Source organism: Fundulus heteroclitus, chromosome 18, assembly GCF_011125445.2.
Source record: "Fundulus heteroclitus isolate FHET01 chromosome 18, MU-UCD_Fhet_4.1, whole genome shotgun sequence".
Lineage (NCBI taxonomy): Eukaryota > Metazoa > Chordata > Actinopteri > Cyprinodontiformes > Fundulidae > Fundulus > Fundulus heteroclitus.
The window spans coordinates 31724584-31740859 of NC_046378.1; the positions used below are offsets into that span (position 1 = coordinate 31724584).

The window sequence follows — 16276 nt, forward strand, 5'->3', positions numbered from 1 at the left end:
TCTCTTGAAAACCTGTCTTGCTTAAATAGTAGTTAGACAATGCATATATTTTTATTGTACTGTTTTTCCATAACTCTTTGTACAGTATAGGTAACATATTGGTTTGTTTTTAAAAACAAGTTTTATCCAGAAATCGTAATGGTTAAGCTTAAATATGCTATGAATGTTAGATTAAAAACACATCACCAATCAATAGATACATTTTGTTTATTGATCGTTGCATTGTTGTTGTCAGACCCCTATCTAACTAACTGATTCTTGTAAACTTTATAAAAAAAAAAAAAAAAAGAGGTTTGGGTCATGAACCAATCTGTTTTGATTTATTAAAGTGAATCTTAGCAGTCAGAAAAGTAATTTTTTATATAGCCATTTAGCTCTTTGCATACAGCACTAGCACAAACATGTGTATTAAGGTTTCATGAATGCATTTCTCTTATAATCCAAGTAGTTTCAATTTCGCTTTTAACCTAAATGTACGTTAAGTACTTCTACTGGTTGCTGAAGCAAAATTATACCTTTTTTTTTTGTAATAGTACGATTTATGTCACCATTGTAATCCTGAGATTAACCATCTGCATCACCTGCGTTAATAATTAAATTACTGTAAGCATTCTCATGATTTGCATAAAGACGTCTTGTCAGTCTTGGAGTCTTCTTTTTGTCAGTGGTGAAAAGGTCAGCATAGAAGCTGCAGTGGAAGGCTACACTCACTAGGACCAACAAAGTTGACTCATCTTTCCTCTAATCTTAAATGGAACATGACAAATATTCCCAAAACGTGGAGATATGTCAATATCCATGAATGACAAAGCAAATTATACAGTCCTTGGCTAACATGATCAAGCAACATCTATTTTTTAGTTTAAATGTGAGGCTTATCAATCGAGAGGAAGTCATTTTCTGTTTTTTTTTTTTTTTTGTTTGTTTTTTTTTAACCAGATGTTTTCTTTCAGCCATTGTCACTGGAAGACTCAGCAAAGAAGCTGGCGAGAAAAACTTTCTTCTGCTACAGTCACCGGTTCTCTGATGGATCAAACGTTGGTGGAAGATGGGAGCCTCGCCACAGGGCACGCCCGGCCAATACTGCTGGACAAATCGACTGTTCCACGGGGACAAATGCTACCAGGGTGCCAGGATCAATTTCTATCTGCCTCGTTTCAAATCACGGATGACAGCTGCATAAACAAACAATCTGAATTTAGGCCGTTCGCTTCGACTTCTCTTACACTGTCAGCTTTTAGTCGCACGTCGCCGAAGATGGGGCCGGTCCCGTCTTCCACCCAGGGGCCGTGGGATTTGACTCCTGGCCAAATTGATCCTGATGCAGTTAATTTGGATGAAACCTGTGCGACAAACCGCGTTTTCAGAAGTGTTCATTCCTTTATGGGAAATGAGTCGCACCTCACTGATCAACGTGGCACGAGAGTAGAGGATTGGACAAACCAAAAATTCATGCCAGTGTCTCAAAACCAAACTTTAACCGCATGTTTTAGTGATTCGATACCAGGAGACAGAACTAATCTACAGTCAGAAGTTGCTTGTAGGTCATTTGCCCTCGATGCCGTAAGTGACTTGGATGCAGTTAGTCCCCAGTGGCTGGATTTGTTTCTGGATGGCAGGGGTAACGTGTGCTTTCCTGATGCTAACCTTGAAGAGTCTGCATTTTCACCTGAAACAGGATCGGTTTAATCAATAGGCATGGAAAGGCTACTTTATTTCCTGTTTTTGATACAGCTGATGCCATTTCTTTTGCCCCACACGCTTAAAATTCAGTATGCAGGTAAAAAAAAACCTGGGAAGACAAAGAAAATGTTACAGTTTGAGCTTTGTGTAAGGCGTAGTATTCGTATTTGCCCCCGAACTTCAAGTCTTGCAAAGAAGTAGCAGAAATTTTGATAATTTTTTATGTGGGGGGGGGAAACATTTTTCCAAACGTTTGTTTAAATTGTTCAGACATCAATTTAGGTAGCAGTGATTTGCTTGTTTTTGTTATCCAAAAGGAAAAAAAAAAAAAGAATGCATCTTGTAATTGTCTTTCTGTTAAAATAAACTTGTGTTTTGACTCTTAGAAAAGACAAATTCTACATTTGTATTGTGCCCGTTTCAAAAGTTCTTTATAATTTGCATCCATCATCTACTCTGTAGGAGGTTCATAATCTAAAAACTTGGAAATTAAAGAAGAAAATGCAAACCAATTAATCTGCTGGACTACCTGTCATAGCATTTACTTAATGTTTGTACTTCTGAAAATGCCTGTAATGCAATTATTGTAAAATGTATACATTTTCCCCCAGTTTGAAGGAAAAGTTATAGAAATACTCTGACCTCGATCTACTATTCAGCGTTTTAAACGTTTAGCATCCAGTCAGTAGGCGGGAGTATTGATCAAAAGCAACACGTTATTCTGCAAAAATAATTTTTTTCAGGTGAAAAGCTGCAGGTAGTGCTAAGATTTTAATTATCAGCTGGCAGCCTAAAGTTGGACTATAGAGGAACACAAACCAGTTTTAAAAACCAAAGTACCAAGTTAGCATGACACAAATTCATTTCCTTCATTTATTTTCTTTGTTCACCTCACACACAAACCTTGACTACCATATAAAGCAGTAACATTTTCAAGATGCTTCTGCAGATAAATTGCACAACAAAAGGCAGTAGTACAGCTTGTAGGTTAATACAAATATAACATTTAAACGTTTTTGGATTTGGACTTTTCATACTTTTCAGTGAGGCGATATTTTAATCTCTGTAGTATACTGCAGGAATGCTTTTTATGGAACGTTGACAAATAGACAAATGAGTGCAGAGCGACTTTACAGCTCCAGTTTGTCCAGCATGTTAGATTGTTTTAAATATAGTTTATAGGCACACTAAGAGATCAAATGTTAAACTTCACAGACAAAAACACTGTAGATGATCACTGAAAGGAAACAAAATTAAAGTTTTATTTTCATTGGTTCAATCTGATACCACAAAACTATTTGAAGTTTTTAAATATCTACTCGATTTGTAAACCGTTGCCATAAAATTAAATGATCCTCAGTCTATCAATGTGCTTAGGTCTCTTCCATCTCCTGTATATTACAAAAACGTTAAAGTGCTTGAGAGCTATACCAGTCTGGAGAATATGCATATCACAGTAGCTACCTAGAAAATATAGAGCCTGTTCATTTAAATTATATTAAATATAGACTTCTCTGATTAGTAAAAGTTTTAAGGCATAGTCGAGAAAGCGAGGCAGGATACCAGCGGCTACTTCGTCAGTTTCTCCACTTCCTTCCCGTTCTGTGGCTTCTCCTGAAGCTTGTAGTCCTCCAAAATGGCCTGCGCCGTTTGCTTCCCAGTTCTTTTAACCATAGCTTTGATCCCCAGGTTGTCGATGTTGAAGGCAGTAATGCCGACATTAATGGCAGAGTGGACAGCGTTGTCCGTGGCTTGTCCTGCCGCGCTGCCGTACCTGGCAGCACGGTCGGATCGGGTGAGACGGTCAGGGTAAGAGGTAGGAAAATTGGTTAGTATTCAGTACAAGGACTGCAAAGATCCCATGCAGAATTTCCCCATTTAAGAACCACACCCATGCAAGTTCCCAGTCTGAAAATTGAACAGTCGTCTTCACTCAAAACTGCTAAATTCAATTTGGAATATGCTTCAAATAAAATAAAATCAGGCAAATTAAATACTTCCCTTAAATTATTGCAAAAGCTCTTTAAATCTCAGGTATAATGCAACCAAAAAAAATTTAAAATAGAAAGATGTAGCAAAATTAAAGTATTGGATGGTGCCTATTTAGAATTTACAATCCAACAAAGTTGAAATTTAAATTCTTTAGCATAAGAACATTCAACTCCAATTCATAGAGTATGGAAATATGTTAGAGTTAGGCCAAAATCAGCGAAGCAGTATAGTGAAGTGATTTAGCAGAAGTAGAAAGGAAGTGACGTGAATTGGTGCCGAGTAGGACTGCAGAGTGGATTGTGCCAAACCAAAATCATTGGGAAAATGTGTCTTTAATTAGTCTTGAAACAAGTTACGCGGCTATAAAACTGTTAGGAAGAATTATTGTCCTTCCCATTAGACGTGTCAAAGATGTTTTGTAGACCTCTATATCTGTAAAGCAAGTTCAAGAGGAATACAAATGAGTGCGTATTTTATTTTGCTTCATTAGTGCAAAAGGTCATTTTTGCAACATCCAAAGAAAACAAAAAAACAAGTGCAGTGAGCTGTGAAAGGGGTGGGAAATAGTTTAGGACACTAAAACGTACTTGTGTTTTATGGTGGTGACCGTTTCTGCTGCAACATTCGTGGTGATGTCCTTGGCGGCCGATTCCAGACCATTCCACACAGTCGCGAATCCTAGTCAAACACAAAATTTACTCTTTTTTTAAGGGAGTAAAGGATAAACCCTATATCCATAATTTACAACAAAATTCATCATTAGGTTTAGTAGTTTTCAGCATTTGGTTCTACATTACAAACCATGTGGTGCAAAAAAGGCGGTGTCAAATTTTGTAATGGCAAGCAGCGTACAAGTACTCCTTGCTGGTACAAAATTTGAAAATTCAAAGTGTTGGAGCTACCTTACGTATTCTCAAAAATCCCTTAAACAGATTATTCAATCAACAACCAAGTCATTGTTTGAACCAGTGGTGGCTGGTGATGGCAGCTGCTGGATTTTTAAAGGCATACTATGCAACATTTTTCAGTTAATTAATGTGTTCCATACCGTTTTGGATGATTAAATGAGTCATTTCAGGTCGAACAAAGGTTTTCTCGGCCGCCCTGGTGGTCTGTGGGGGAAATACCGCACTTGCAATTGCAAGAGCTCACGGCCCGCACACACAGGCTCAGAAGTCTCGCTTTACGGCGAGAACTCCATGTGTTTTGCCCTGCCATTCACTATATGCACGCGCGAAAGCAACAGCAAAGAACCGCGTGTTAATGTAAAATAAACATGCAAGCATATCGAGTTTTATTATTATTATTATTATTATTTTTATTTTATTTATTTTTTTATGCTGGCGAGACGCTACCGCGGCGGCCGCGGCGAGGCGGCCGCGGCTTGGCGAGGCGGCGGTAGTAGGGTCTCGCCAACATAAAGAAAAAAAATAAATAAATTAATAATAATAATAATAATAATAATAATAATAATAATAATAAAACTGGCGAGGCGGCGGCTTGGCGAGTCCGCCGCCGCCTCGCCAAGCCGCCGCCTCGCCAAGATAGCGTTGCGGGAAGCTTGATGTTCATACTAACAATGTGTTAGTCATTGTTTGTACTGCCGTTTTTTCGACTTTTCGTTGCGTTCGCCTGTCTGCTAAGCTCAAAACAACCGCGCCTGGCTTGACGGAGAAACCAGAACAGCTGAGCATCTTTATGACAGTGCACTTTTACTTTTGCCCTCTGGGGGGAGCCTCGCTGGAAAATCAACCCCGGTTGCATAGTATACCTTTAAGTCTAGGTTCCTGTGTCTGCTTTTTTTTCCTCCAGTGAATACCTGGTAAAATTATTTGGTAAGTAAATGACCAAATTTTCTCTTTTCTCAATCTCTCCTGTCTTTTTGTTGTTGGGGTCTGACTCCTGAGCTACCAGGGGTTTGACTTTGATTGACGGGCATCATGAATTAATCTGACTGGATGAAGAATGATACAAAAAGGGCTGAGAGCTGAGACCATAGGAGACTCTGAATTCAACTTTGTAGAAGATAAATCCCAGCCGCAATACTGCGAACCCACCTTCGGCCACTGAGTAAAACAAACACACATTTTCACATTCTTTCACACGTCGATCACAAACTTCAATGCTTTTTACTGAGATTTTATGTGACAAGCACAACCGCGCGTAATTGTAAAGTAGAAAGAAAGCTGATGGCTGAACATTTCTTTATTCATTTAAAAAAGGGTCAGAAAACAGATGCATGCCACACTTAAAAATATATATTTGTACTCTGTAGAGATGTGTTGCGCTGTAATTACAGTTGTGACTTTTTTGTCTAGCAAATTTCCCGTTACTCTACATAAGACTGGGTGGACAGCGTCCTCAACATCAATTGTCAGCCCTTGCCACAGATTCGTGTTAGGATTGAGAGCTTGACTTTGACTAGGACATTTTAACTCACGAGTTTAACCATTTCAGTGTCGTTTTTCCCCCCAGATTGTCTTGTATTTAGCTCCATAGAGAGATTCTAACCAGCTTCCTAATCCCTGCTGAAGAAAAGCGTCCCTAAATCATGATGCTGCCGCTACAAAGCTTCACCATGGGGATGGTGTGTGTTTGAGGTCATGCATAGTATTAGATCTCCTTTCTTCAGATCAAATTCCCCCACCCGAGCTACGGATCTCTGCAGCTCCTCCAAAGTCACCCTGGGCCTCTTGGCTGCTTCTGTGATTAGTGATCTTGTGCCCTGCCTCTCAGTTTAGATGGAGAGCCAAGTCTTTGGACATCTTTAACACAGGAATGAATTTACTGCACTGCAAAAACGGAACTAGAAATAAGTAAAATGTTCTTAAAATCTGTGTATTTGTCCTTGATTTGAGCAGGTAAATAAGATGATTTGCCAATGGAATAAGAATTTTGCACTTAAAATAGGAACAATTCATCTCAATCATCTTATTTCACGTGCAGCATGTCTAATTATCTTATTTTAGGGGTCAAAATACTCATTCCATTGGCAGATAATCTTATTTACCTGCTCAAATCAAGGATAAATACACTAACTTTAAGAACATTTTACTTTTTTTTAGATCCATTTTTGCAGTGGCCCCTAGAATACTTTTACTACCAACACCAAAATCGAGCAGGAGCTTTCTATGGAGACTCACTGACCCACGAATGATGGCGGCCCATCTCTCACCCAAGACAAACCTTTATCCCACTTAACTTGAAGGGGTAACCATGTCTTTGTCTTGACAAAGACCACACACACACACACACAAATATCCCAAACATATTTTCAAAAGACCTAGGAATTGTCCTTCAACTTAACAGCTGTGCAGTAACTTGTATCGCCCTGTGATAAAATAAAAACTAACAAAAAAAAAACAATAGAATACATTAGTCTGTGGTCGTAATGCTACATGGTAATGTGGAGGATTTAGAAGGAAATAAATACTTTCAGGGAACATTATATGAAGTCTGTTGCGGGAGCATAAAGTGTAGTTTCGCCATACCTTGTACTCCACTGGCAGCCACCACCATCGCCCCATCGATGTTGGACCGCCCGTCCTTATCCTTCTTCATGGACTCAGGAATCAGCTTTCCTCCGTGTTTTTTCACATGAGGAGCCAACTCGCGCCCGACGCACCCAGCCACAGTACACACCCCGTCCACTGCAGAGAGAAAGAGAGCCGCTCAGCCGGGGGGGTTCGCCACAAAACCCACCAATCAGACGAGGCCAGCGGGGGGGCCTGGCGAACGGAGACGCGTCGGTCACCGAGGAACTGGCTGACTTTGACGGCTCCTCCTGTTGCCTGCTTGGCCACGTGGAGGCTTTTGGTCACGGTGGTGCTGACGTCGGTGGGCTTGTCCTCCGGAGTGATGTGTTCCCTGAGTTTGGACGCCCCTTTCTGAATGGCCTTGCCCGTGTACTCGGCGCCTTTGACCAAGCCCCAGCTTAACCAGGAGGCGCCTGGTGGGATCAAAGAGGGTCAAAGTGTGGGTAGCGGAGAGCACTGAAGTAACTCTGACGAATAAAACATGTGGATGTTGGAATTTAGGGACACAACGTGGCCTCACCGGTTAAGATGCCGCTTGCCACCTTTTCGCTCCATTCGGGCAAAGCCTTCCCCTCCTCGGTCTCGTCCCCGGCGGGTGTGGCGTCCTCCGGTGCGGGTATGGACACCTTCTGACTGAGGTTGACTGAATCTGCAGCTTCATCTGGGGGCTGACCGAACACACACATTTATGGGTAAGCGGCGGACAAAGAAAAAAAAACGCTGATGTATGTGGGCTGCAAATAAGGATTAGTTTCCAATGCAATTTGTTGGGTGGAAAAAAAACAAACAAACAGAAAAACTGGCTTGCAGTTGACGCAGAACACAAAACAGAGAGAGACAGAACACAATAGCTCCCCTCATTCTGGGCTTCTCGGCACAAAGCGCCATCTGTTTACTCCAGATTGTCATTTAAAAAAAAAAAAAAAAAAAAAGGCCATGCAAAGTATGAGCTGAAGATCTCACGTCTTCTGCTTGAACCAAAAACTAAAAAAAAAGAAAAACACACAACAGAATGAGCTTACTCTCTGACAGGGTGCCATATCCATCAGAGGAGATATCTACCCTGACTGCCTTCGTGGAGAGTGACCTTGTCTGGCATTGCTCTGGAAAAAAGCAGCTCTCCTTCCACCAACACTGAGCTGACATTTGTCTTTCAGCTGGGGCTCTGAGGTTGTTCGAAGTGCTGCAGATAAGAGCATTATGCCTGATTAATTCTCCTCACCTGCCAGTGTCAAATCCCCACACTGCTGAGGCAGGGGGTAAACTCAGGGAGGGATGCCAGATCAGACGCAAGCGGGACCGGCTACGTTTCATGCCAGGTTAATATGATTTAAAAAAAAAAAAAAGTCAGTCAGCAGCCTCAAGATATTCTGTTTGCCGCAACGACTTTTCTATAAGAGCGAAAGATGAATTACTTTCAGAACGTCCAGGCAGACAGTGAATAGCGTTAAATTTAAAGGCTAATAAATGCACTTATCTGCTACTCTTACAAAAGTATGCAAAACCACAAACTTCAATGTATTTTATTAGGATTCCACGTGACAAGCTAACAAAAACATAATGCTTATTTCTAGAGGAAAACATGTATTTCGGTTTGTTTTTATACATAAAAACCTTAAAAAAAGTGTGGCTTGCATTTGTGTCCCATTAGTGAACGTTCAGCATCATGAAGACCAAGGAGCCCAGCAGGCCAGGCAAACCCAACGCCGTGGAGAAGTTTAAGCAGGGCTGGGTTATAAAGCAACGTCCCAACAGAAATACAGCTAAGGCCCAAAATTATTCACACCCCCTGGCAGATTCGGACTCAATTATTTCACGTCCGACCCAGAAGTTGGGTTGTTACTAGAATAAAAACAGGCAGAACAATGTAAAAGCAGCATTAATTTTGAACACACACATATTTTTAGTTTTAAATCTACATTTTTTAAGAAAAATCAGCATGATGAAAATAATTTTTAACCTCAATATTCAACTAAAAATCATTTTTAACCTCAATATTCAACTAAAAAGTCTTTACTGGCATCACAGAGATCGAACCCTTTGTATGTTTGCTGGCCAGCTTTTGGCATCGATCTCCAGGTATGTTGATTATGTATTTTCTTTTTTTTCCCTTTTCTTTTTAATTTTTTTTCGCTTGTTGATTATGTTGATTTGTTGATTATGTATCTTGGGGGATGAGCTCATTGCTGTGAAGGCTGAAGGGCCTTCATGCCATCCCCCTGATCTGATCGTCCGCTCTTTTCCTCTCATTCTCTGAGATTCGAGTTGGGAGTCTGGCTGGGCCTTTCCAAAATGTTGATATAACTTACAATCAAAAGAAACAGTTTGGTGAAATGAACTGATTCCTTTATGCTGGATCTGCCAGGGGTAAGAATATTGATATGGAAGCATTGTTCCACCCTTCATCTGAACATGTAGACTATGGCACAAGACGGCCATGAAGACAATTACTTAGGATGCAGCCTAAGGAGGCCCTTTCTACTCTGGGGGAGCTGCAGAGACCCACAGCTCAGGAGGGAGAATCCGTTTGTCAGCGCAGCTATTGGGCCATTAGTGAAGAATGGATGGCCTCATGAAAAAAAAAAAAAGCTTGAGTTAGGGCTTACAGGACAAAACACTATGCATGGTGGGATACTGGGACTGTCAATCACCCTGAACGAGAAACACGGTGGTGGGAGCATCATGCCAGCAGGAATGGGGAAGCTGAGAATTGATAGAAAGATGGCTGGAGCTAAATCCAGGACATTTGTGGATGAATGAACCCCTGTTAGAGGCTGCAAAAGACTTAAGACTGAGGCAGAAGTTTACATTTCACCACTAAACATACAAGCCAGAGCCACAGTAGAAAGGCTTAGAGCATTAATGCGAATGAGAAGGTGTGGCTAGTCTTCAGTCACTGTTCACGGATACTCTCCATTGCATATGACAGATCTGGAGCAATTCGTCAAAGAAGAATGAGCAAAAACTTAGCCTCTAGATCAGGGGTGTCAAACTCATTTCTATATTCCGGTCCGGTTACACATCTATAGATGATACTTTCATAATTTAATTTCAGTTCACATAGAAATATAAACAAAAAATGCACAGTAACATAAAAAGAAGCACCCTTAGGTCCAGTTTATACAGTTTATCTGCCAAAATAAGTTGATATTTGGGTGAGATGCACAAAACTGGCAGAGACATACTCATAAGAAGCATAAGGTCAGATCACCCGCTATAACCATCTAATGTAGAACAGATTACTAGATCAATGTGTGCTTCTGTGCTTTTTTGTTTCTCTTGTTGTGTCTCTGTTCTGTCTTCTGTAACCCCCAGTCGGTCGAGGCAGATGACCGTTCATACTGAGCCTGGTTCTGCCGGAGGTTTTTTCCTTTCCGTTAATGGGGAGTTTTTCTTTCCACTGTCGCTTCATGCTTGCTCAGTATGAGGGATTGCTGCAAAGCCATGGACAATGCAGACGACTCTCCATGTAGCTCTACGCTTCTCCAGGAGTGAATGCTGCTTGTCGGGACTTTGAAGCAATCAACTGGTTCCATTTTTTTCCATTTTTGTACAATCTGTATAATATGATTGATTTTGACTTTGTAAAGTGCCTCGAGATGACATGTTTCATGAACTGAAAATTGAAAGTGGTTCCACAAAGTACTGGATTAGAAGGACTGAATACAAATGATGCCACACTGCTCTGATTTTTATTGGCAATATCCTCTCCTATCCACCTCACGATTATGAACCACCTTGTGTTGGTCTGTCGCATAACCCCCCCCCCCCCCCCCCCCCCAAAAGAAAATACACTGAAGCTGGTGATTGTATTGTGACTAAATGTGACATAGGTCAACTGGAGTGAATCCGGTGGCAGGGACCTGCGCACAGCATCAGACAGAAAATGTATTTAGGTTGGCTGTGAAATAGAATGGATATATTTTGGGTCAACAATGGCTGCTAAAGCTCCCAATTAGGCTATAAATGTTAAAAGTGATGATTTAAAGACTAAACATACAGAACATTCTTAAATGTCAGTCGGACGCGGGGCGCTCCAAGTTCATCTAGGAAACCCCCGCCCTATGTGCAAATGTTCTGGGATAGTGACTGTGTGGTGGCGGACATCGCCGTTTCAGAAACACCGACCTGAACCCTGAGATCTGTCATCTGGGAAAGCAGGTCCTTGAACAAGTCTCGGTCCGCCGCAGGGAGCTCCGCGGACAACACCACCCCCACGTAGTAACCCGGAGCGGGCGCCATCATGTCGGGGAACATGAAAACCCCGGTGTTGCACAGGAGCACCGGAGAGTCCACAGACATGAGCGGGTAGATCCAGTCACACACCTACCAAGAAAAAAAAAAAGGGGACAGTCAGGAAAACGCCTCGAAATGGCATAAAACATAATGCCCCGACAGATGATGAGACGGTCCTGAACTGTAACAGAATGAAAACTCTGATTAGTTCCTATTACCATCTAATGTAGAACAGATTACTGGATCAATATGTGCTTCTGTGCTTGTTTCGTCTCTCTTGTTGTGTCTCTGCTCTGTCTTCTGTAACCCCAGTCGGTCGAGGCAGATGACCATTCTTACTGAGCCCGGTTCTGCTGGAGGTTTTTCTTCCCGTTAATGGGGAGTTTTTCTTCCCACTGTCGCTTCATGCTTGCTCAGTATGAGGGATTGCAGCAAAGCCATGTACAATGCAGACGACTCTCCCTGTGGCTCTACGCTTCTCCAGGAGTGAATGCTGCTTGTCGGGACTTTGAAGCAATCAACTGGTTCCCTTATATAGGACATTTTTGACCAATCTGTATAATATGATTGAACTTGACTTTGTAAAGTGCCTTGAGATCACATGTTTCATGAATTGGCGATATATAAATAAAATTTAATTTAATTAAAAGCATGCAGTTAATCTATGCCAAAGACACAACATTGCAACTTTACATGGACGTGTTTATAAAAAGGAGCAAATGGGGCCGAGCAGAGAACACTGCTGTCCTCTGATTGCTGCGTGTCTAACAAGATTACAGGGCACACCAGTGTAAGCGGGCTTTATATCATTAACCCCACTCATGTGAATCACTGATGTCATCCAGCGGAACAGGAGGATACCTGGGAAATTCCCGTTCCAAAGCTAAAATTCCCGCCTCACGGCCCAGCAGGACAGAGGTGGAGAAATAGCACAAAAATAACTTAAACGTGCGTTCCACTTCTTAAGAGCTGAACCGCTCTGGGCTCTCGGCAATAACCTGAACTCGTATGTTCACATCGGTTTTTAATAGTTTCTTTCTCATCGCAGGCTGTACTGTGTACAGAGCCTGTACAGCGTGTTAAATTAATCAATTCAGCGGTTCAAAGATCTGAGAACCTTTAATCAAAAAGCCAATAATGTTGGCTGCATGTACGCAGGACCTGCCTGGCTGTTTACCTTTGTTATTATCATTCACGGACTCTGGATGCTTAGAAAAAAAAACTACTTCTTCCATGTGCTGCTAATCAGAGCTCTACGATCCAGATTTGGACCTCTAATCTAAAATGAAATTTGATTTAGAAGCCGCTCTGAGTCTAGCGGCTCAGCTTGTCCGAAGCGTTCAGGTCGGAGCTGAGCTTCGTCTAAACTGCATTTACAGCTTCTCTGTCACAACGAGCTGCAAAAGGAGAATCCCAACGACGCAGCATGCAGCGATCAAGGACAACGGCGGCGCAGGTCTAATCCTGACCCGGGTGACATCATCGCAGACGGGGGATTACGACGCTCACATGACCGCGTTTAGCGGGGGGACAAAAGGATGTGGATCATTAACGAGCCGATCTCCGGCCTCGGTCGAACAGATCTTAGCCGAGTGAGGTCAAAGGGCACAAGAATGGCTGAAATCAGACGCTGACTCAGCAGTCTTGTTTGTTTCGCCTCTGTTGCATCAGACATGATGAAGGTGCCCTGTCGTCATCATCATCTTCGAAAGGCTTTCTGCAAAAGAAGGTTTTCTGCCTCCGTCCTACCTGCAGGAATGCCGGCGGTCTGCTGGGCGTCCTGTCAGAGAGCTCGCCGGTGAACCTCACCAGCCGCAGGTAGCCCGGGTACGACGGAGCGCTCACTTGGCCTTCGGGCGTGACGAAGAATATCTGGACGCCTTGAGGGATGTACAGCAGCTCCTCTCCGTCTTCGCCCACGCTCTCGGGGGCCGACGATGAGGTGGACGTACGGCTGTAGAAGTCGTCCCCGACCAGCGACATCTCCCCCGACTCCGTCCCGTAGGAGATGGAGACGTGGCCGTCGGCCGCCTGCGGGGAGTAGGCCGGCGGGCGCTCGGCGGGGGCCCCCGGGCCGCGGCTGGGGGCCAGGCTCGGCCTTTGGGGCCTCTCTTTGGCGTCGACGAGCTTCGGGTAGAGATCCCCAGCGGACGCGGGACCCTGCGGGGGCGCCGACGCGAGGTCAGAGCTGGTCTCCAGCACGGCGAGGCGGGTGGTGATGTTGTTCAGCGTCTCCTGCATCTTCTGCTGCATCTGACGGGCCGAGTCCCAGGAGCCGCCGACGCACTCCTCCCCCCCGGAGGGCACGCTGATGCCCCTGAGAAGATGCTGGCGGCCTCGTTTGTAGAGCCCCAGGGCCCGGGACTTCTCCCCGGCCTCGTCCGCCGACAGTCCTTCGTTGAGGCACTCGAAGGCTCTCTCGTAGCCATCTTTGATCACTTGGAGTCTGGCATTGTCAAAAGCCTCTTGTTTGGCCTTTTCCATTCCCTCTGACACAAAAGGCAATAGGTTTAGCAGCGGAAACAGTCAGGCAAAGAGCAATGTTAAGACAAAAACGGGTCTAGTTCAAGAAGATGTGGTAACTTTTAATCCTTATTTAGGGCTACAGCTTGTCAACACTTTACTCTACTAGATCTTTAGAAACATGCCCCGAATAAAGCTCTAGTTCAAGAAGATGTGGTAACTTTTAATCCTTATCTAGGGCTACAGCTTGTCAACACTTTACTCTACTAGATCTTTAGAAACATGCCCTGAATAAAGCTCTAGTTCAAGAAGACGTGGTGACTTTTAATCCTTATTTAGGGCTACAGCTTGTCAACACTTTACTGAACTAGATCTTCAGAAAGGTGCCCTGAATAAAGCTCTAGTTCAAGAAGACGTGGTAACTTTTAATCCTTATTTAGGACTACAGCTTGTCAACACTTTACTGAACTAGATCTTCAGAAAGGTGCCCTGAATAAAGCTCTAGTTCAAGAAGACGTGGTGACTTTTAATCCTTATTTAGGGCTACAGCTTGTCAACACTTTACTTTACTAGATTTTCAGAAACATGCCCTGAATAATGCTTCCAATCTTATCGACACAGCCTCTGTGACTTAGACTGTCTTATACGTGAAATGTTCCCATTAGTATCTCTAAATGCTGAATCCTGCCGGTTAAAGGCGAGCTAACTTCTCTGCATGAACACATAAACAAGGCCGGTTGAAAGCACCTGGATTCCAGTCGGTCAAGCCCACATTAACGATCCAAACAACACCGACAACTCTGCTAAGTTGGCGGCTAACACGTCCCGGTGAGTTTTGCTAGCAGGCGTATAGCTTCTTACCGTGAGCGGCTCGGCTGTCAGAGAACAGCCCGGTTAGCAATGAAAGGCGTTCAGTTTAACGTTTGTTCCGGTGCTAGCTTCACCAACACGCCTGTCTGCTGAACGTACGCAGGTTCTGCTTGTCTGACGACTCCCCGAAAGTCAAGAGCTGTGTTTGCACGTCGGAGCACGTATGTCATCATGACCCTTCGAAGCAAAGTCCTGCCGTGACATGAAAACTCCGCACCGGGGTTTGCTTTTATTGTGGAAGTATCGGTGGGAAGTGGTGATAGACCATACGGTTGGAAAATTGGCAACGTGTGGTTCTCAGTTTCTGATTGTGGCCACTAGATGGCGGTAGACAGCAACAAATATTTCTCTCGCTCATACACACACACACACTTCTACAACAAGCAAACAGAAAGTGAAATGAATACAACGGGAAAAAATAGCTATATAAAGGTGAGAGAACTTCCGATGAACAAATGCCAAATGCTGTAATCTTTTATTTATAGATACATGATCCATGTGCAAAACTGGATGGACAGTAAAGGGTGCTGGTCCCTGGTGTCTACTGCCACCTTGTGGTTGTCACAGACACATCTATCTATCTATCTAAAAAAAATATATATAAAAAAATAACAATAATTAAAATCAAGCTGTTTCACGTTAAGCTCCCGCTGTATTGAGAAAAAATCAGGGGTCTGCAACCTGCAGTTCCAGAGCCACAATTGGCTCTTTGGCTTACTTAATGTTTTAAACGATGAAATGTTGACCTGTTAAGTCCCCCCCCCCCCCCCCCCCAAATCTTTTGTTCTGTGTGAAAAAACACTGGCCCCACCCTGACCCCCCCTGCTACATTTGGTCTAGAACCCCCACTGACCGTACTGGCTTGATGAAACTCTGCCTCATTCACAAATAAGGCCAACATGGATAGAATAATAATCTGTAGTGTTTTTTATCGCCTGGATGTGAATCTGATAATTCATATTGTGTCTTTTATAATCAACTACAATATATATATATATTTTTTAAATTCAGGAAACAAAGATTTCTCTTCCAGGTTCCAGTCAGCCACGCCTCCAACCACGCCCCCCATAATTAACATAATTTCACTCTTAATTTTTATAAAAGTTGAGGTCTATCTATCTATCTATCTATCTATCTATCTATCTATCTATCTATCTATCTATCTATCTATCTATCTATATATATATATATATATAAATTTATAGATATATATATATATATAAATATATATATATATATATATATATATATATATATATATATATATATATATATATATATACACAGAGAGAGAGAGAGAGAGAGAGAGAGAGAGAGAGAGAGAGAGAGAGAGAGAGAGAGAGATCCAAAATTGCTTTAAGCATGGATTTAAATAAATCAAAGTGAGTCAAATGATGAAGTTCAGCCTAGATGGTAAATTTGAATCAATTCCCTGTTATAGTAAATAACAGGGAACAGACAGATAGATAGATAGATAGATAGATAGATAGATAGAT

General features: G+C 42.6%; 1 protein-coding gene across 3 annotated transcripts; it reads right to left on the minus strand.

Moving 5' to 3' along the window:
* Positions 1–2542: 2542 nt before the first annotated feature.
* On the minus strand, positions 2543–15008 carry spartb (spartin b). Of its 3 annotated transcripts, none has more exons than XM_036149827.1 (8): positions 14772–15004; positions 13197–13934; positions 11340–11537; positions 7732–7879; positions 7430–7624; positions 7167–7325; positions 4263–4353; positions 2543–3457 (listed from the first exon to the last, which is right to left on the minus strand). In XM_036149827.1, the coding sequence occupies exons 2-8, from the start codon at positions 13929–13931 to the stop codon at positions 3253–3255; spliced, it is 1731 nt and encodes a 576-aa protein (XP_036005720.1). In that variant the 5' UTR covers positions 13932–13934; positions 14772–15004; the 3' UTR covers positions 2543–3252. The 3 variants fall into 3 exon arrangements, with proteins under 3 accessions (XP_036005720.1, XP_012735040.2, XP_021180723.2); XM_012879586.3 differs by having other exon boundaries at positions 13197–13936; positions 14658–14780; XM_021325048.2 differs by having other exon boundaries at positions 3330–4107; positions 13197–13936; positions 14772–15008.
* Positions 15009–16276: the final 1268 nt, after the last annotated feature.